The sequence below is a fragment of the Erythrolamprus reginae genome, chromosome 2 (genome assembly GCF_031021105.1).
Source record: "Erythrolamprus reginae isolate rEryReg1 chromosome 2, rEryReg1.hap1, whole genome shotgun sequence".
Classification (NCBI taxonomy): Eukaryota; Metazoa; Chordata; class Lepidosauria; order Squamata; family Dipsadidae; genus Erythrolamprus; species Erythrolamprus reginae.
The window spans coordinates 33773383-33795770 of record NC_091951.1 but is presented as its reverse complement, the minus strand read 5'-3'; the positions used below and the strand labels follow the sequence as shown (position 1 = coordinate 33795770).

Here is a 22388-nt window from a genome sequence, read left to right as displayed (position 1 = left end):
GGTTGGGACACACTGCATTAGAAAGATAGGTAGATAGATAGATAGATAGATAGATAGATAGATAGATAGATAGATAGATAGATAGATAGATAGATAGATAGATAGATAGATAGAGATAGATAGATAGTAGATAGATAATAGATAGGTAGATAGATAGATAGATAGATAGATAGATAGATAGATAGATAGACAGACGATAGATAGATAGATAGATAGATAGATAGATAGATAGATAGATAGATAGATAGATAGATAGATGATAGGTAGATAGATAGATGATAGGTAGATAGGTAGGTAGGTAGGTAGGTAGGTAGGTAGATAGATAGATAGATAGATAGATAGATAGATAGATAGATAGATAGATAGATAGATAGATAGAGATAGATAGATAGATAGATAGATAGATAGATAGATAGATAGATAGATAGATAGATAGATAGATAATAGAGTAGAGTAGAGTAGAGTAGAACAGAACAGAACAGATTGCTCCTTTTATTTACCTTCAGCCTCTGCCAAGTTTTCAGTGTGTGGATACCTGCCTACCTGGATTAGTCAGTCTGCTGGAACCCATGAAGCCAGTTTGCTGTTACAGTTGTGTTCCTTGTGCAGAAGGGACCATGAGTGACTCCAAAGAAAAAAGCTGCAAATGCAATGCAATGCTACTATACAATATGATACGGCATGATACGAAGCAATACGATGCAATACAATACAATAAATTACAATAATATCAGAGTTGGAAGAGACCTTGGGGGCCTTCAAGTCCAACCCCCTAGTTAGGCAGGAAACCTTACACCACTTCAGACAAATGGTTATCAAACATCTTCTTTAAAACTTGCACTGTTGGAGCATTCACATTGTTCCACTGATTAATTGTTCTGTCAGGAAATTTCTCCTTAGTTCTCAGTTGCTTCTTTCCTTGTTTAGTTTCCACCCATTGCTTCTTGTTCTACCCTCAGTTGCTATGGAGAATAGCTTGACTCCCTCGTCTTTGTGGCAGCCCCTGAAATATTGGAACGTTGCTATCATTTCTCCCCAAGTCCTTCTTTTCATTAAACTAGACATACCCAGTTCCTGCCACCTTTCTTCATATGTTTTACCCTTCAGTATTAGGGATAATAATCTTTGTTGCAATCGACAAAGAATCAGCCTCTGCACTCTTTGTAGTGTCTCAAATTCTCTTCTACATCGTGGTGACCAAAACTGAATGCAGTATTCCAAGTGTGGCCTAACCAAGGCATTATAAAATGGTATTAACACTAGGCTGCATTAACACTAGGCTGCATTAACACTAGGCTGTGCAGCCTAGAACTGTGTTGACTTTTTTGGCAGATGCTGTACACTGCTGGCTCATATTTAAATGGTTGTTCACTAGGATTCCAAGATCCCTCTCACAGTTACTACCATTGAGCGAGGTACCATGTATACTGTGCCTGTGCGTTTTGTTCTTCTTGCTTAAATGTAGAACATTACTTTTTTCACCATTGACTTTCATTTAGATAGTGCCCAATGATTAAGTCTGTCAAGATCCTTCTGTATCCCAAACCTATCTTCAGGAGTGTCGTCTATTCCTGACAGTTTAGTGTCATCTGGAAATTTGATGAGTTCCCCATCTATCCCCTTGTCCCCTTGATGAAGATCTTAAAAAATACTAAGCCTAAAATAGAGCCTTGGAGTACTCCACTGCATACTTCCCTCCATGTAGATGCTGTTCCGCTGAGCACTACAAATTGAGTGTGGTTTATTTATTTATTTATTTGATTTTTAATTGGTCAACTAGTTATGAATCCATTTGGTGGTGATTCTGTCTAACCCACATTTTTCTACTTTATGTAGTAGTAGGTTATGGTCTACTTTATCAAATGCCTTACAGAAGTCCAAGTAGATTATATTGGTAGTATTCCTCTAGGCAGGCAAAAAGATATGATAGATTTTCAAAGAATGTATATTGTATACAGGTATACCAGATAGATTGAAAGATCAAGAAGAATACTACTACTGTATGGTCTACTTTATCAAATGCCTTACAGAAGTCCAAGTAGATTATATTGGTAGCATTCCTCTGATCCACTAATTTTGTCACTTTGTCAAAGAATGCAGTAAGATAGATAGATAGGTAGATAGGTAGGCAGGCAGGCAAGCAAATAGATATGATAAATTTTCAAAGAATGTATATTGTATAGGCCAGATAGATTGAAAGATCAAGAAGAATACTACTACTGTGTTGTTGCTATTATTAACGAGGACAATAATTTTAACTGATCCACCTTTTTTTTTTTAACACAGCTGATGTCTCTGCCAGACTGTTCGAGAAAGCTCTCCAGGAACTTGTCACTGCAAATAATCAAGTGGAATTATCTAAAAGCAACAAGGACTACTACTTCTACTGTGAACAGATCGGCAAAAGTAAGATGGAATTTACGGTTGCCGCTGCTTAGAAGGGGGGATACGTTCAGCGATGGGGAGGATAATATTAGGAACTAGAGGAAATTCAGCTTTGAATGGAGACAGGTGACAAACCTGGTGAGCCAGATTCAGTAAAAATTTCCACCCAAAAGATGTGCACCCAGGTCCAGATAATGGAGCTGGGATAGAGAGCGGTCACAAAAGTGGATTAAAGGGAAATGAAATATAAAATGTGATAATTATGCCATGTTTCCAGATGACTTATAATTGAACATGGTTGGTTAATCAGTAGGTATAGTTTTGGCCAATCCCATTATTCATTGAAACATAGAAGATTGAGGGCAGAAAAATACCTCATGGTCTATCTAGTCTGCCCTTATACTATTTCCTATATTTTATCTATCCCAGGCATGTTTAAATTCAGTTCCTGTGGATTTACCAACCACGTCTATTGGAGTTGATTCCAGAGGGCTGGGGCTCCCACAGAGAAGGCTCTTCCGCTAGGTCCCGCCAGCCGGCATTGTCTGGCTGATGGAACCTGAGGAGACCAACTCTATGGGACTTGACCGGATGCTGGGATTCGTCTGGCAGAAGGCAGATAATCTGGTCCTATGCCATGTAGGTCTTTATAGGTCATAACCAACACTTTGAATTGTGTTCAGAAACCAATTGGCAGCCAATGCAGTCCACGGAGTGATGGAGAGATTTGGGCATATTTTGGAAGGCCCAAAACTGCTCGCGCGGCTGCATTTTGGACGATTTGAAGTTTCCAAACACTCTTCAAACGTAGCCCCATGTAAAGAGCTTATTTAACCTTTAACATATTTAAATGTTTCGATCATGCCCCCCCCTTTCCCTTCTGTCCTCCAGTCTATACAGATTGAGTTCATTAAGTCTTTCCTGATAAGTTTTGTGCTTAAGACCTACCACCATTTTTGTAGCCCGTCTTTGGACCCATTTATTTTTATCAATATCCTTTTGTAGGTGAGGTCTCCAGAACTGAACACAGTATTCCAAATGTGGTCTCATACAGTGGGATCACTGTCTCCCTCTTCCTGCTTGCTATACCTCTAGCTATGCAGCCAAGCATTCTACTTGCTTTCCCTACCACCTGACCGCACTGTTCACCCATTTTGAGACTGTCAAAAATCACTACCCTAAATCCTTCTCTTCTGATGTTTTTGCTAACACAAAACTGCCAATACAATACTCAGATTGAGGATTCCTTTTCCCCAAGTGCATTATTTTACATTTGGAAACATTCACCAAAAATCATTTTTCCCACTGATGAATTCACTACAATCTCTGCAGCAATGATGGGGAACCTGTGAAATTTCAGATATTGCTGAACTAAAGTTCCCAACATGCCTCACTATTGGCCACATCTGAATTCTGTTTAAAGGGCTACAGTTCATGGCTTTCCCCTAGTTCAAAACTAAAAATGCTCAGCTTTAATTTAGCCACAGAGAATAAAGTTGTCGTATTTGTCCAGCACTCCCTTTTTCTGCTGTCAGCAGGTTTGAGCTTTTATGCTTGTGTCTGTTATACAAAGGATGGGGTGACTTTCTTTTTGTGTACATCTGTCATTGACCTCAAGTTCTGTTAAAAGAAAGAGCTTTGGATAAATAATAAAAGTCAATATTTGCAGAGGGCAATCTAATAAATAAACAAATAAATATAACAGAGACTTTTGATTTCATGAACAAGAATATGTATTTTTAAATATATATATATCTTGCCTTTTTTTCCGTAAACAACTCAAGCCAGGGAATATACTTAACAATCCTTCTTCCTGCTATTTTCCCCATAACAACAACTCTGTGAGTTGACTTGAGCTGAGAGACAAGGAATGACCCAAAGTTATCCAGCCAGCTTTAATTCCTAAGGTTGAACTAGAACTCCCAATTTCCTGGTTTCTAGGCCAGCACCTTCATCACTACACTAAGCAGGCCCTCTTTCTATATTTTTAAATTTGTATTTATTTATTTATTTTATTAGATTTTATTAGATTTCAGGGCGGCTTACAAGGATAAAATAGACCTAGTAGCAATAAATATAATTTCAAACATTAAAATAAATAAATATATTTCAAACATTAAAAATAAATAAAACCCACTATAAAAAACTATCATCCTTCTTTCATATTAATGGCCGGAGCAAAACTATCGCTCATGGCCCCAGGCCTGCCAGCAGACATATGTCTTTAACGCCTTATGAAAGGTAAGGAAAAAATAAGAACTTTCACAGCAAACTGTTGAAATGTACATAAGGACATAAGAAGAGCCTTGCTGAATCGGGCCAAAGCCCATCGAGTCCAGCATTGTGCTGGAAGTGAGTGTGAACATGGAGACAGCTGAATTTAAATTGGGTCACTTTATTAAATAAATATAACCTTTATTTAAGTAAACAAACAATAACTGGGACCTGCAGAGGTCAACTAAGAACTCTGGGGCGGAAATGATGTATAAAACCTTCCTGGGCAACTATGGGCGTAGCTCCTTACTGATCCAGGTGAAGGGGACCACGCCCTCACCTGAATCCTAGCCATGCCACGCAAAAAGATATTGACAAAATTGAACAGGTCCAAAGATGGGCTACAAGAATGGTGGAAGGTCTTAAGCATAAAACGTATCAGGAAAGACTTAATGAACTCAATCTGTATAGTCTGGAGGACAGAAGGAAAAGGGGGGACATGATCGAAACATTTAAATATGTTAAAGGGTTAAACATAAGGTCTTAAATAAGGTCCAGGAGGGAAGTGTTTTTAATAGGAAAGTGAACACAAGAACAAGGGGACACAATCTGAAGTTAGTTGGGGGAAAGATCAAAAGCAACATGAGAAAATATTATTTTACTGAAAGAGTAGTAGATCCTTGGAACAAACTTCCAGCAGACGTGGTTGGTAAATCCACAGTAACTGAATTTAAACATGCCAGGGATAAACATATCCATCCTAAGATAAAATACAGAAAATTGTATAAGGCCAGACTAGATGGACTATGAGGTCTTTTTCTGCCGTCAGTTTCTATGTTTCTATGTGGGAGGTCTCGCCATCCAATCCCTGACTGGCAATTGGGTGGGGTGAGACCCAGCGCCAACCCCTCCCCAATCGCTCAGGCCGGTGTTGACATCATGAGCTCTTGGAGAAAGTCTGCCCATCATCTCCAAAGATGCCCAAAGGAGAACATGCAGTTGCGAACCATCTCCCAATTTCCACCCCTAACCTATCTACCCAGTGACCAAAGGTAAGCCAATTGACCAAATCAAAATTAACATGCAAAACACCCCCTAACCATCCATCCTGCTCCGCAGTGTGGAATAGGCGAAGAAATGGTCACAACTAAACACCGTAACTGCAAAAAATTCCTATTCGGCCCCCTAGGGGCGACCCCAGAAGGCACACTGAAAGATAGGGAGGGCAAGCGGGTGTTCGTTCATCAGCTGCTGGAGCAAAAAGGAGGGCCTGCAGCAAGCCCAGCCCTTTTAAAGGGCTGGCCTGGCCCGCCCCCAGCAGCGTCATAGGCCGGCAGAAGAGCCAGGCCTAGCCGGGATCTCACAAAATCTCGTGAGATCCTGGCAAAAAATGGCGGCTACGCTGGGAGGCATGTTCCCCCACCCCCAGAACAAATCCAGCCGGCAGGTAAGTCCGCCGGCAGGGCATTCTGTGTCACTCAGTGGTCCACAATTGTCCATTGGGATCTTGAGCAGAAAGAGAAGGCAAAACCCTCCCTTTTCCTTGCCCCCCAACAAATGGTACCTGCCTGCCTCAACCAACATAGACGTCCGTTTCAGTAACCATCGATACACTTGGTATCCACAAATTTGTCTAATCCTGCCTTGAAGCTATCCAGACTGACAGCTGTCACGACTTCTTCTGGAAGTGAATTCCATTAAGCAACGACCCTCTGGATGAAGAAATATATCCCTTTATTTATCCTCACTTTCTTACCTATGAGCTTTAGGGAGTGCCCCCTTGTCCTAGTATTGTGTGATAGAGAAAAGAATTTTTTTCTATCCACCTTTTCTATCCCATGTATGATTTTATACATTATTCTAATATGGTTATTTTATGATTTTATTGGAAGCTACCAAGAGTCACATTTCATAAGCTATATAAATATGTTAAATAAACATTTCAAGGCAATATTATAATGCAATGCTAATATCAATGAAAACAAAAGAAATACAGGTATCGGTGATTAAAGCCAAAGGTATCTAAAAGGTTTCAAAAGCCAATGAGAACATGTTTTGAAGTCACACTCAAGCAAATTGTTGAATTGTCCCTCAGCAAGTATTGTCCCTCCTCACATATAGAGTGGGAGGAATATGTCTGAGCAGCAGCACGGGTGAAAAGGACCTGGGTGTATTTGTAGATCACAGATTAAACATGAGTCGACAGTGTGAAACAACTGCAAAAAAGGCAAACACAATCCTGGGATACATCAAGAGGAGCATAGAATCTCATTCACGTGAAGTAATTATTCCTCTCTATAGTACTTTGGTACGACCACACTTGGAATACAGTGTTCCCTCGATTTTCGATTTACTCACCATTATTACTGGTACTCACCATTGAATAAGACACTTAATGATCCTGATATTTATAAACACTTTAAACCTCTAAATTACCATTTCCCATTCCCTTAACAACCATTTACTCACCATTATTACTGGTACTCACCATTGAATAAGACACTTAATGATCCTGATATTTATAAACATGATTATTTATTAACAATAATTATTTTTTTTGTTATTTATTTGCAAAAAGTATTAGTTTGGCGATGACATATGACGTCATTGGGTGGGGAAAATCATGGTATAGGAAAGAAACCACTAAGTATTTTTTAATTAATATTTTTTGAAAAACCGTGGTATAGGCTATTCGCGAAGTTCGAACCCACGAAAATCGAGGGAACACTGTACTCTGTTCAGTTCTGGGAGGCCCATTTTTTAAAAGGACATTGATAAACTAGAGCAAGTTCAAAGGAGAATTACAAGGCTGGTGAGTGGTCTGGAAACCATGTCTTAGGAATGTTTAGTCTGCAAAGGAGAAGACTGAGAGGAGACTTGATAACTATCTACAAATATCTGAAGGGCTGTCACAGAGCACAGGGATCAGTATTGTTCTCATTAGCAACAAGGAAGGACTAGAAATAATGGAATGAAACTGCAAGGGAGTAGATTTAGATTAGATATCAGAAAAATCTTTCTAACAGTAAGGGTGATAAACCAGTGGAACAGTTTGCCACAGGAGGTGGTGGGCTCGCCTTCACTGGTGGTCTTCAAACAGAGACTGGACAGACATCTTTCTGGGATGGTTTAATGTATCCTGCATTGAACAGGGGGTTGGACTCGATGACCCTGGAGGTCCCTTCCAACTCTATGATTCTATGATTCTAAATTGGCTATGGTGACTTGTCCCATTCCAGAGTAAGGGAGTACAAAGAGGACTGGCAGGTGGGCTGATGGGCAGGGAGGCAGGCAGGCAGATTCTTCTGCACCAAACATAGAAACATAGAAGTCTGACGGCAGAAAAAGACCTCCTGGTCCATCTAGTCTGCCCTTATACTATTTTCTGTATTTTATCTTAGGATGGATATATGTTTATCCCAGGCATGTTTAAATTCAGTTACTGTGGATTTATCTACCACGTCTGCTGGAAGTTTGTTCCAAGGGTCTACTACTCTTTCACTAAAATAATATTTTCTCATGTTGCTTTTGATCTTTCCCCCAACTAACTTCAGATTGTGTCCCCTTGTTCTTGTGTTCACTTTCCTATTAAAAACACTTCCCTCCTGGACCTTATTTAACCCTTTAATATATTTAAATGTTTCGATCATGTCCCCCCTTTTCCTTCTGTCCTCCAGAGTATACAGATTGAGTTCATTAAGTCTTTTCTGATACGTTTTATGCTTAAGACCTTCCACCATTCTTGTAGCCCGTCTTTGGACCCGTTCAATTTTGTCAATATCTTTTTGTAGGTGAGGTCTCCAGAACTGAACACAGTATTCCAAATGTGGTCTCACCAGCATTCTATATAGCGGGATCATAATCTCCCTCTTCCTGCTTGTTATACCTCTAGCTATGCAGCCAAGCATCCTACTTGCTTTCCCTACCGCCTGACTGCACTGTTCACCCATTTTGAGACTGTCAGAAATCACTACCCCTAAATCCTTTTCTTCTGAAGTATTTCAGATCTTGAGTCTAGAAAGCCTAGAACTATGATGCCTTAAACATGATCTAAGTATTGCCCACAAGATCATATGCTGCAACATCCTGCCTGTCAACGACTACTTCAGCTTCAACCGCAATAACACAAGAGCACACAACAGGTTCAAACTTAATATCAACCGCTCAAACTTGACTGTAAAAAATATGACTTTTGCAATCGAGTTGTTGAAGTGTGGAACTCATTACCGGACTCCGTGGTGTCAACCCCCAACATTTTTCCCTTAGACTTTCCACGGTTGACCTCTCAAGATTCCTTAGAGGTCAGTAACGGGCGAGCATAAGTGCACTAGTGTGCCTTCCGTCCCCTGTCCAACTGTCTCTCCTATATTTTATATATCTTTTCTCCCATTCATATATCCTTTCCTCTACTCTTCATTGATGTATTCTATTCTCATATCTTTTCTTCTATCCTTTTCCTGATATTTACTACTACATGTTTTTATTCTCTTTAACTTTCAATTTTTATTGGACAAAATAAATAAATAAAAATAAAGAAAGAAAGATGGCCTTCTATGGGGGATCTGTAGTAACCAATTCCTGTTCTGGAGAGATTGTAGGACTAGATACCTACCATAAGTTCACATTCAGCTCTTCAGACATATCATGCTATCTTTTCTCAGGTACTAACCAAATTCGAATTCTGAACGACTCCCTGTATTCCACTCTGAAAGGGGAGATGGACTCCTCTACTTTGGAAACAGCTCGCCTCATTGTGGGAAGAATCCTTCACGTGCTCCAGAAATTCTACAGCAACACCAACTGGGTCGAAATGGGAAAGGACAGGCCTTACGAATACTTGGGTAAGTCCCAACTAATATGGAAGCCAAGAACCGGGTGCTGCCTAGAGGGAGAGGGTTGAAAAGGTCAAGACGGTGGGAACAATCGAATGGTCGTGACCATCATTTTGATATTTTTTTAATAAACACACAAACACACACACACACACACACACTGCAAATAGCCCCAGGACTGCCCTATCTGCAGTAGAGTTTTCTCTACTTTTCTATGCAGTCACAATTACAAAGTCCTCCCTTTTGCAATGATGACTGTACAGAAGGCTATAAAAGATGTCAGATTTCATATTAAACTTAGTGGAAAGAACACCGGTTTCAAAGATTCATAATGGTTTGTAGTATCTCAGAGCATTTTCTGACTTCCATCCAATGAATCCGTTCTGGATTTCCAATCTGGCATTTGTTGATGCCTTGGTGACAAGTTCAGATTTTCACGGCCAGCTATGAAAGGCAAAGGGTGGCCCCAAGGACATGAAAAACCCCAGGAACCCTGGTGGTGTAGTGGTTAGAGTGTTGTCTTGCAGGCTTACTCTGCAGCCTGGAGTTTGATCCTGATGGAGTCAGCCTTCCATCCTTCTGCAGTTGGTAAAATGAGGACCCAGATTGTTGGGGGACCATATGCTTACATTGTAAACCACCCAGAGAGTGGGTGTAAAGCATTATGGGGTATACATATATAAGAGTAAGTGCTTTTGCAATTGCTATCAGAATCTATTCCCCTCCCACCAAACTTCAGAAAACTCTGGTTCTATTTTTTAATGTATTATTGAAATATTGAGTCCATATTTCCATTTTTTTAAATTAGGTCAACTTCTGGTTGAAGTATCCAATGAAAAGTTTCTAGATGTTAGTGTCTTCATTCATACATTGAATTATGGGTGTGGGCACTCGTGCGTGCACAACAGCACATGCACATGCTCTTTCGCCACCCGAGAAAAAAAAGGTTCGCCATCACTGGCCTAGACTAAGAATATAATAAGGGTAAACATTACAGACAAGGTGATTAAAAGGAGGGAAAGGAAAGCACATTCAGACTTTCGAAATTCAGTTATCATAGCTTTACCATAAAAATAGTACTGACTTTTGCGGCATTAATCTCATAGTCTGAACTGCCTTGCAAACCTGGCAAAATCTAAAAATAACAGTTTCTCCCACTGAGTCTTGCACTTGAAAGGATGTGTGTGCACGCGCATTCACTTTTGAGCATAATCAGTAGTTTTGTGAACTACTGTGATTTGTGGTTTGGCTTCGGAGGCTCCAACTTTCCTTCTGTCTTATGTTTCTGGCCCAATTAATATCAGCTTCCCCAGCTTGCCTTCTAATATTTGTGTGTTTTATGGCCAGCCAGCCAATTAGCACTGTTTGGTGAGAACCCTTACAATGCCATTAAAGTGCTGAATGTTATAATTAAAGTTTTGGAATGTGCAGAAATGACAAAATTGACTATGGAACTTAATGACAAAGATGAGTCGGATTTCTCTATAGCCTGGGAAAGATGGTATAAATGGCTCAAGGAGAGGAAATATTTAAGTAACACAAAATAAAATTAGCATTAAATTCATCACTCACAAATGCAAACAGAAATTTATTAATTATGCACATTACTAAAAATATTGAAGAAAAGCAGTAACGCATAATCATAAAGGATTACTTTGGAAAATATGTACAATGATAAAATATGCGTTAAGACAAAGAAAGGTATAGATATTTTAGTTTTGCTTTATAGTTGTTTTAACAATGTTAATTTGTTTACTATTTTTACTTTTTAAAACACTGTAATAAACAAAATCTAGGTTTTACAATTTTGGAGGGGGGGGGCAATATAGCCTGCATGATAAATAATTGAAGTATATATTAAATTAATTTGTTAATGGAAAAAAGCCTCTACTGATTTATATACTTGAGACAAATTATAGTCTGGTATATAATTAATATAATATAAATATATTTACATTAATGCTAATATAATGCTAATATATGTATATACTACTATTAATTTAATTTTCTTTGATTTTCTTCTGTATTTACTATTGTGTTTTCTTTTCTAAAAGTGGAAAATTAATTAAAATATTTTTAAAAGAAAAGAAAAAAATGCTGAATGTGGGATTGAGGAATTTCAGATTTTAGAGTGGTTGAGCTATAGTTGAAGATAATATTTCTTCTTTTTATATTTCGCTCAGTAAATCCAAGTAGTCCTGTCATTCCCACTGCACCACTTTCTAAGAAGACCTGTGTTGACTGTCTAAGAAAATCAAGGTAAATCCAGAAATGGGCTCATAAAAAAAACCAAGGGCTCACTTTCATGAATGAAGGCAAATATATGTGTCCCAGAATCTGCCTTCCATGAAGGACCTGTATACTGCATGACTCAAAAAGAGGGCTGTGAAAATATTTAATGATCCCTCACAGCCTGGACATAAACTGTTTTAACTCCTACCCTCAAAACATCGCTATAGAGCAGTGTTTCCCAACCTTGGCAACTTGAAGATATTTGGACTTCAATTCCCAGAATTCCCCAGCCAGCGTTCTGGGAATTGCCGGATACGGTCCTCAGAGGCCATTTATCCATCCCACCGCCAGCCACCTCCATCCGAACATAAACATTTCCCTCACAATCCAGCTATCAGCGACAGGAAGAGTGGAGGCACAGGAACGCTCACTGACCAATCACCTTTTAGGATTCATCCCAACCACTAGCAATGAACCAATAGCAGGCCGCCTCTCATCCACACCCAGGAAGGTCCCCACTCGGGCTGCGGTGCACTTGTCATTGTGTTGCTGCAGCGAGTAGTTGAAGCTGCTACTCCTCCCCAAGATCCCAATTTCTAATCCTGGTCAGGACTGGAGGTAAAAGTCGCCACCACTAGATGAAGCCTTAGCCTCAGCTGGTTATGTCTACTCTGATGGTGCATATAAATATTTGATCTTTTTCTTTTTATAAGAGGCCCCCACAGAAGATGATATACAATGCATCACAATGTTATCTATATTGTATATGGCCTCCTCAGTGAGTATAAATACATTTAGGAACTATATTATTAACTATATGTATAATATACACTGTGTTAGAGTGTCATTTTGTGTCATTTTGGTTGGTGGTGTGCCCCAGGATTTTGTAAATGTAAAAAATGTGCCACGGCTCAAAAAAGATTGAAAATCACTGCTATAGAGCATAACATACAGTGAAGGGCTACCAAAATTTTTACTACCACACTGTGGGCGGGGCTTATGTTGGATGCCCTGCATTTTCTTTCAACTTTAAGTTGAAAGTGGGTGTTCTGGGGTGGAACTTCATTTTTGCTAACCCACTGCGTCCTCCGCCCCCCCCCCCCCCCCCGCCGCCCCCCAGCCAGGCAGCAGCCCACCCCTGACCACATACCAAGACATCTAGACACAAGAACAGTTTTTTTCCCAAACACATCACTCTGCTAAACAAATAATTCCCTCAACACTGTCAAACTTTTTACCAAGTCTGCACTTCTATTTCTACTCGTGTGTTTTTTTCTCATCATTCCTATCACCCATTTCCTCCCATTTAGGACTGTGACTGTAACTTGTTGCTTGTATCTTAAGATTTTTTATTAATATTGTTTCTTCATTTCTTATTTGACCCCTATGACAATCATTAAGTGTTGTACCCCATGATTCTAGCCAAGTATATATTTTCTTTTATGTACACTGAGAGCATGTGCACCAAAGACAAATTCATTGTGTGTGCTATCACACTTGGCCAATAAAGAATCCTGTTCTATTCTCTTCTGTTGTATTCTATTCTATTCTATTCATACTATTCTATTCTATTCCATTCCATTCTAATGTTGCAGGATCCAATCTGGATCAGTCACGGAACCAGAGGTTCTTGTCCTCCGAGCCCATCTTTAGGGAACTTCTCTCTAGCAGAGTGTGTGCTGTTCCGTGTGTGGTATTTATAGTACTTATTGTACAGGGGGTGGACCAAAAAATAGAAACGCCTTGAAAATCCAGACTTGGAATCCAGATTTGTGAAGCTCCTTTCAAACATTTTTTGTGGAAACTGAGTTCTGTATGTGTCTATTGAGCTCTGCAGTGATTTTAGGAGCTATGGTCTTGCAATCCGCTCTAACAATTCGCTTTAGAGTCCGACGGTCTCTCTCAGACAACTTCGACTTTCGACCAGACCTGTGCTTGGCTGAGGACGTTTTCCCTCCTCTTTCAAAAGCAGTCACTACTTTTGAGACATTACCTCTTGAAACGCCAAACATTCGGGCACTTTCTGTTACACTAGCACCTGCCATTCGAGCACCCACAATTGGGCCTCTTTGAAAGTCTGAGAGGTCTGCCATTTCCAGAAGGTTATAACCAATTTCCTTAAATTTCTGTTTTAAAAAAAGGAAGTTTAAAAAAACATACCAAATAACAGAATTAAAAGAAAACATTAAAATAGGTCAAGTTTTGATTGATTTGAACATGTTCAAACATTATGATGCTAAAAAGTCAAGGGTTTCCATTTTTTTGTCCATGCGCATGTCCTCCATGGCTTTTTAGTGCATCCCAGCGTGGTTTTGCTTCTGCACATGTGCAGGAAGCAAAATCTTGTGGGAGGACATGCGCGAGAGAGAATTCGGCAATCTTTTTGCTTCTGTGCATGCGACAAAATCTCACACGTGCGTCCCCTTGCGAGATTTTGCATCCTGCGCATGCGAAGCTGCCCACACAGCTGATCTTTTACTACCAGTGTGGCGTTCTTATCTGTACCGGTAGCAAACCAATACTGATATAAGGGATTGAGGTTTCACTTATTTTTCTCTCCATAATTCTCATTTTCACATGCAAGGTTTTTTGTTTGTTTTTTGAAAAAAAGTTTATTAAATATTTACATTAAAATCACACAATACATATAGTACAACACGACGTATACAAAAATTTAAATAGAGAAAAGAAAAAGAATGAAAAGAGAAAAGAAATTAGGAAAAAAAATAAAAAAAATAAAGCACTCTGCTTTATCAATTACATTTTTTATATCGTTATTTACACTTGGACTACTCTAGGAGTAGTAAATTCGATGTGCAGCTTAAGTCTAATCCTTTTATTACTTTGTTATATATCGGTTACATATGTACATTTCCAGTTCTTCATAACATTTTATCACTCATATATCTATCCTTCAATGGTATAATGGTGCTGTGGTATCTTAGTATGTATAAATAGTGTTTAAATTTATTAATTTTAAATTGGTATTGAGGTTCGTAATTTTAATTTAGCTAAGTTAAGATTTTGTTCTAATATATTTGGCAACCCAGGTTGCAAGGTTTTTTTTTAAAAGGAAGGAACATGATGCCTGACAACTGGCTCACAATAATGACATCACAGCATCCCATTACAGTGAGGGTCCGCAAGTTGGGCGTCCTCCTCAATCCACAGTTTACATTGGAACATCATATTTCGGCTGTGGCAAGGAGGGCGTTTGCCCAGATTCGCCTGGTGCACCAGTTGTGGCCCTATTTGGACAGGGAGTCATTGCTCACAGTCACTCATGCCCTCATCACCTCGAGGTTCGACTACTGCAACGCTCTCTACATGGGGCTACCTTTGAAGAGTGTTTGGAAACTTCAGATCGTGCAGAATGCGGCCGCGAGAGCTATCGTGGGGTTTCCCAAATTCGCCCACGTCTCTCCAACACTCCGTGGCCTGTACAGGCTGCCGATCAGTTTCCGGTTGCAATTCAAATTGTTGGTAATGACCTTTAAAGCCCTACATGGCATCGGACCAGAATACCTCCGGAACTGCTTCCTCCCGCACAAATCCCAGCGGCCGATAAGGTCCCACAGAGTTGGTCTTCTCCAGGTCCCGTCGACTAAACAATGCCCCAGGGGAAGAGCCTTCTCTTTGGCTGCCCCGGCCCTCTGGAATCAACTACCCCCAGATATTAGATCTGCCCCCATCCTCCTTGTCTTTCGCAAATTACTTAAGACCCACCTGTATCGCCAGGCATGGGGGAATTGAGACACCTCCCCCAGGCTTTTATATTTTTATGTATGGTATGTGTGTGTTGCATGGTTTTTAAATAATGGATTTTTAAGATGTTTTTAATATTAGATTTGTTTACATTATAACACTGTTATTATTATTGTTGTTGTGAGCCGCCCCAAGTCTTCGGAGAGGGGCGGCATACAAATCTAATAAATTATTATTATTAATTATTATCCCTCCATCACCATTTGCAACCTCCCCTGCCAGCTTCCAGTAAGCAAAGTCAATGGGGAAGCCAGCAGTGTCACTGGCCTCAATTTCCATGGTTAAGTGAGAATTCCCTGCACACATTTGTTTTACACATTTCTCTCCTGAAATATTTGCACAGCTCTAGTGAATAGGCACAGGACAAGTTGTTGTTGAAAGGACGAGTTCTTGTTCTTGTGTTCAATAGGAAAGTGGACACAAGAACAAGGGGGCACAATCTGAGGTTAGTTGGGGGAAAGATCAGAAGCAACGTGAGAAAATATTACTTTATTGAAAGAGTAGTGCATACTTGGAACAAAGTTCCAACAGACGTGGTTGGTAAATCCACAGTAACTGGATTTAAACATACCTGGGATAAACATATATCCATCCTAAGATAAAATACAGGAAATAGTATAAGGGCAGACTAGATGGACCACAAGGTCTTTTTCTGCCGTCAATTTTCTGTTTCTATGTTTCAAAATTATGTTGTTTATACTTATATTAATGATTTCTTTTGTTTTCAGCATGGTTATGAAATACAGTTCAGGATATACAGTGATCCCCCGGTTATTGCGTCCCCGACCATTACGAACAGGCTAATTTGCGATTTTTCAACCCGGAAGTCAAAACACCATTTGCGCATGCGTGCCCTTTTTTCTATGGGCACGCATGCGTAGATGGCGCCCGGCAGATCAGCTGCTGGGCGGCTTCCCTGGGTCTTCCCCCTCTTGCTGGCAGGAGGGCGAGCGGCGGGCATCAGCAAGGAGTTTCCCCACCGCCCACGCAAACTCCTCGCTGCCGCCCGCCCTTTCCCCGCCCATGCTATTCATTCTCGCCGCTTTCCAGCTGAGTCCTGAAGCGAATTCGCTTCAGGACTCAGCTGGAAAGCGGCGAGAGCGAGTGCCAGCGAACGGCTTGTCCACCGCCTGCCTGCCCGCTAGCGAGGAGCCAAAGATTGGGGGCGGCGCGGCTGTTTTAAAATGTCGCCGCCGGCATGGGGGGCTTCCTAGCAGCCCCCCAAACCCGGGTTGGGGGTCCAGGGGGTGCTGGCAAGCCCTCCATGCCGGCGGCGACGTTTTAAAACAGCCGCGCCGCCCCCAATCTTCGGCTCCTCGCTAGCGGGCAGGCAGGCGGCGGACAAGCCGTTCACTGGCGTTCGCTCTCGCCGCTTTCCAGCTGAGTCCTGAAGCGAATTCACTTCAGGACTCAGCTGGAAAGCGGCGAGAGCGAGCGCCAGCGAACGGCTTGTCCGCCGCCGCCGTTTTAAAACAGCCGCGCCGCCCCCAATCTTCGGCTCCTCGCTAGCGGGCAGGCAGGCGGTGGACAAGCCGTTCGCTGGCGCTCGCTCTCGCCGCTTTCCAGCTGAGTCCTGAAGCGAATTCACTTCAGGACTCAGCTGGAAAGCGGCGAGAGCGAGCGCCAGCGAACGGCTTGTCCGCCGCCGCCGTTTTAAAACAGCCGCGCCGCCCCCAATCTTCGGCTCCTCGCTAGCGGGCAGGCAGGCGGTGGACAAGCCGTTCGCTGGCGCTCGCTCTCGCTGCTTTCCAGGTGAGTCCTGAAGCGAATTCGCTTCAGGACTCAGCTGGAAAGCGGCGAGAGCGAGCGCCAGCGAACGGCTTGTCCGCCGCCTGCCTGCCCGCTAGCGAGGAGCCGAAGATTGGGGGCGGCGCGGCTGTTTTAAAACATCGCCACCGGCATGGGGGGCTTGCCAGCACCCCCCGGACCCCCAACCCGGGTTTGGGGGGCTGCTAGGAAGCCCCCCATGCCGGCGGCGACGTTTTAAAACAGCTGTGCTGCCCCCAATCTTCGGCTCCTCGCTAGCGCTGCAGAAGTAAAAACACCATCTGCGCATGCGCAGATGGTGTTTTTACTTCCGCAGCGCTATTTCGTGAAAACCCGCTCGTTGCGGGGGGTCCTGGAACGGAACCCTCGCAATGAGCGGGGGATCACTGTATTTCAAATTTAGGTCTAATTTAAGTTCATGAATCCCACACACCAAATCATTTGTTTTAACAGCATCCTGTTCCAGTGTGACAACAACCTCGTGGTGCAAGACATGCTTACAAGTGGATATAAAGTACCAGATTCCTGCATGAAGAAGCTACCAGGTAAAAATTACTTACACTTGCTAAACATTTTCATCAATACTTCTTCTGTGTTCCAAGCAAACGGAAGAGAACTAATAATTTCTATATGCTTAGCTGGCTCTTGGATCAAGACAATGATACAGTGGTACCCCTACTTACGAATGCCTCTAATAACGAACTTTTCGAGATACGAACCTGGTGTTTAAGATTTATTTGCCTCTTCTTAAGAACCATTTTCACCTTACAAACCCAAGCCCGGGTGCATCCACTCTCTTACTGCCACAGGGATTCCCCTGCCTTGTGACTGCCACTGCTGGGATTTCCCATTTGCTTGCCATCCCCACCGGGATTTCCCGCCTCCGGACTGCCAACATCAATTGTTGCCGTCTGAAGCGCTTGGGATTTCCCCTTTGCTTTCCAGCAGCTGGAAAGCAGTGGGGGGCACTGTTCCCTGTAAGCTGCGCACGCCTGCACGCGCGCACCCCAAAACGCCCCCACGTGCACCCTTTTCCAAGGGCACGCACGGAGCCATGCCGCCCCCCGCGCCTCCGGCCCCCTTGCACCCCTGGCTTCTTGCCACTGCCACCCACCCGCCCGATCCACCTCTCTTTCTCCTCCGCTTCCCACCTTGGGGAACGCCCACCCCGCCGGTCTCGCAGTCCCTTCGCTGAGAGTGCTTTCATCCCAGGCTCTAAGCGAGGGGGCTGCAGGAGAGGCAGGGCAGGCATTCTCACAGCGGAGACCGCTTTGCCTCCCTCCCTCCAGCGAGCCTACGTGGCTTCTCCATATGGGAGAAACCACTCTGAGTCCTCCTCACCCCTCCTGCCCATCGGCCGGTTGAACTGCAACTGCTGCCCACCAGGACGCTCCGAAGCCGGCCCGGCCGGCCGGCCCTGCCTCCCCCCCCCTTGCTTGACGGGCAACAAAGCAATTAAGCGCTTGGGGGAATGTCCGGCTCGGGGTCTGGAGTCACCTCCCCTTGGCACTCCCAAGATAAGTTGGTGGCTCCCTGTTCTCTGAGCCTCCCCTCAGAAACCCCAAAGCCAGGATGCCGCCACTGTGGCTCCGTTCCAGATAGATAGATAGATAGATAGATAGATAGATAGATAGATAGATAGATAGATAGATAGATAGAAAGATGGTGGGTTGGTGGGTGGGTGGGTGGGTGGGTGGAGGGATGGAGGGATGGACAGATGATTGCTAGATAGATGATAGATGGATGAATGAATGATTGATAGATAGATAGATAGATAGACAGATGATAGATAGATAGATAGATGGATGGATAGATAGATAGATTTTCAGAGATTGTTAGTTTAGCAAATGTATATGCTGTTTGGATCTGTTCCATGGCTTGTTTCCTGATTCCAAATCAAGGGGATGAATGAATGCTTGGCCAAGACTTTCTTCAGTTCTGTACTTGTCTTCTTTTCAACAACTTGCCTCCAGAAGTTGTGAATGCTCCAACACTGGAAGTTTTTAAGAAGAGATTGGATAACCATTTGTCTGAAGTGGTGTAGGGTTTCCTGCCTAAGCAGGGAGTTGGACTAGACTAGAAGACCTCCAAGGTCCCTTCCAACTCTGTTATTCTGTTAAGCCAAGGTATTTGTGTCTTTTCCTTCTTTTTTCTGTATTATAGGCAAATGTGGACATGGTGGGAAATATGATGCGACTCAAATATTCTCTACCAATGGTGGCATCAACAAGGAGACATCTAATCCCGAACTTTCGCCACACAATTCCTTGCATCGGAAAGCAGCAGAATTAGCTGTTGAAGCCACCAAGAGCTTTTTTGTGGGAGAGGGTAAGTCTTGTGACCTAGGTTTATCTATTTTTATTTAGTTATTTATTCACATTTGTAAAGCACCCATCCCAGTTTTGAATGACGTGCGAGAAAACTTCTCCGGACCCTGTTCTGTCCATCGTAAAAAGGCTACGCTTACTTCTTAGAATAATCTGGTTATTCCTCAATCTTGGTGCCATTTACAGGTGTTGGATGGCCCTTCTCTGGATTTTGTCCCACGGCTGGTGTCAGCACAGGCATGGCAGCCTGGCCAACTTCGCGCCACTGCTGGCACGAGACCAGGCCAGTTAGTCTGGCAGGGTATGCCAACCCCAGACTAGGCCCCAGTAGCATCCCCTATGGGGAGGATTGGGCCCGGTTCAGCAGAACCGAGACCCCTGGACAGTGAAGATTCAGAGCAACCATCAAGGGAGCGAGGGCAGCCCCCTGCTGCCGTGGCCATTGACCCCGCCTCTTCCCCCTTCTCTGGATTTTCAATTGACGCAGAATTTTAGTACACGTAATCTTCGACTCACAACAGTTCCTTTAGTGGCCCTTCAAAGTTACCACAGCACTGAAAAAAGTGACCTACAACCCATTTTTCACATTTATGACCATTGTGGCATCATTGTGTGATCAAAATTGAGATGCTTGGCAACTGACTCATATTTATAACAATAGCAATTGCATTTAGGCTTACAGTGATCACTCATTTTTCATGGGGGATACGTTCCAAGACCACCCATTAATTTCCACGAAGTAGAGAAAAGATTTTTTTCATGTATTTAACAAGTATTTGGACTTTTAAATCCTCCCAGTATTGTTAACAACCCACCGCTGCTGACTGCTTAGAGAGACCAGCTTCTCTCAGCTACCGTGCAGGCTGAAGGAGGCCGCCGCTACTGTTATACACACACACACAAACACACACACACACACACAAACACACACAAACACACACACACACATAAACCATCCCTGCCCTGGTGTTCTTTTCCCTTTGAAAAAAAAGTGAAATAGCGAATCACGACGAACCACGAAGTAGTGAGGGATTACTGTATATATCGCTTCATAGTGCTTTTACAGTTCTCTCTAAGCAGTTTACGGAATCAGCATATTGCCTCCAACAATCTGAGTCCTCATTTTACCCACCTCGGAAGGATGTAAGGGTGAGATTTGAACTGCTGAACTACAGTTAGGAGTTAGCTGAAGTAGCCTGCAGTACTGCACTCTAACCACTGCACTGCCCCAGCTCTTCCAGTGTCTCGGGGTCACCTTGAGAAAAGCAAAGTCAATGGGAAAGCCAAATTCACTTGGCAATAGTGATGGGCGAACCGAACCCGCACAATTCGGGTCCGTACCGAATTTTGCAGTGTTTGGTATGCCGAACACGAACCCAATTTTTTTTTCAAACTTTGGGCAAAGTTCGGGGTTGTGTTCAGCATTCAGAGCTTTGACGTCACCAACAGGTTGCTAAGGACACCAAGGTGATCACTTCCTGGATTCCATGGAATCCAGGAAGTGATCACCTTGGCGTCCTTAGCAACTTGCCAGTGACATCAAAGCTCCGCCCCGGAATCTCTTCATGGGAGGGATTCCCCGTTCGGGTTCGAGTTTGGGTTCGGTTCAGGTTCAGCCGAATTTTGCGTAATGTTCATCTGAATTTGCCGAACCTGAACACCGTTGGGTTCACTTGGCAACCATCTTACTCATTTAACAACTGCAGGGAAGTCCCATTTTTTTTGCTCTCCCCAAGCTCCAGACCCCTTCTAGGAGCCTGAGACAGGTGAAAATGGCCTTCCTCACCCCCCACCATAGGTCCTCTGGAAACAGGAAATGCCCTATTTGCCAACTTCCTGAAGTTGGGAAACAAGCCATTTCTGGCCTACGGAAGGCCTCCAGCAGGTGGGGAAGGCCTAGAAAGGCTCTGGAGTCTGGAGAGATCAAAAAACGGACATGCCATCATGTGTCGGGAGTGTGGGGGGCACATCTGCATGCACGGGAGCCCCGCATGAAATTATGTGCCACCCTCTTTTTTGGCAAAAAAGGTTCACCATCACTGGTATAGGGTCTTCTATTTGAACAGGGGGTTGGACTAGAACAGAGGTCCCCAACCTGGGCTATGGCCTACCTCCAGACCTTGAGCTGTTCAGAATGCACTGGTGGAAGTAGCGGGCAAACACATGCATATATCCCCAACTCGCGAGCACATATGTGCTCACCAGGAGTGGGCTGCTGCCCAGACGGGGGGTGAAATGCAGCGGGGGTATCAAAAATGTAGCTCTACCCCAGAGCACCCAATTTTAGTTATTTTAATATTAGATTTGTCATATGCTGTTTTTATTATTGTTGTTAGCCGCCCCGAGTCTACGGAGAGGGGCAGCATACAAATCTAATAGATAGATAGATAGATAGATAGATAGATAGATAGATAGATAGATAGATAGATAGATAGATAGATAGATAGATAGATAGATAGATAGAAACATAGAAACATAGAAGTCTGACGGCAGAAAAAGACCTCATGGTCCATCTAGTCTGCCCTTATACTATTTTCTGTATTTTATCTTAGGATGGATATATGTTTATCCCAGGCATGTTTAAATTCAGTTACTGTGGATTTATCTACCACATCTGCTGGAAGTTTGTTCCAAGGATCTACTACTCTTTCAGTAAAATAATATTTTCTCATGTTGCTTTTGATCTTTCCCCCAACTAACTTCAGATTGTGTCCCCTTGTTCTTGTGTTCACTTTCCTATTAAAAACACTTCCCTCCTGGACCTTATTTAACCCTTTAATATATTTAAATGTTTCGATCATGTCCCCCCTTTTCCTTCTGTCCTCCAGACTATACAGATTGAGTTCATTAAGTCTTTCCTGATACG

At 42.8% G+C, this 22388-nt stretch overlaps 1 protein-coding gene across 3 annotated transcripts in view; it reads left to right on the top strand.

Annotated features, from left to right (window-relative positions):
• LOC139160121 (von Willebrand factor A domain-containing protein 7-like) overlaps nt 1–22388 on the top strand; it is a 66118-nt gene that overhangs the window by 12777 nt on the left and 30953 nt on the right. For all 3 annotated transcript variants that reach the window (XM_070737667.1, XM_070737666.1, XM_070737668.1), the window contains exons 2-6: nt 2287–2406; nt 9261–9440; nt 11615–11690; nt 17649–17740; nt 19359–19523. In XM_070737667.1, the coding sequence (XP_070593768.1) occupies nt 2287–2406; nt 9261–9440; nt 11615–11690; nt 17649–17740; nt 19359–19523 (633 nt within the window). The remainder of the gene's footprint in view (nt 1–2286; nt 2407–9260; nt 9441–11614; nt 11691–17648; nt 17741–19358; nt 19524–22388) is intronic.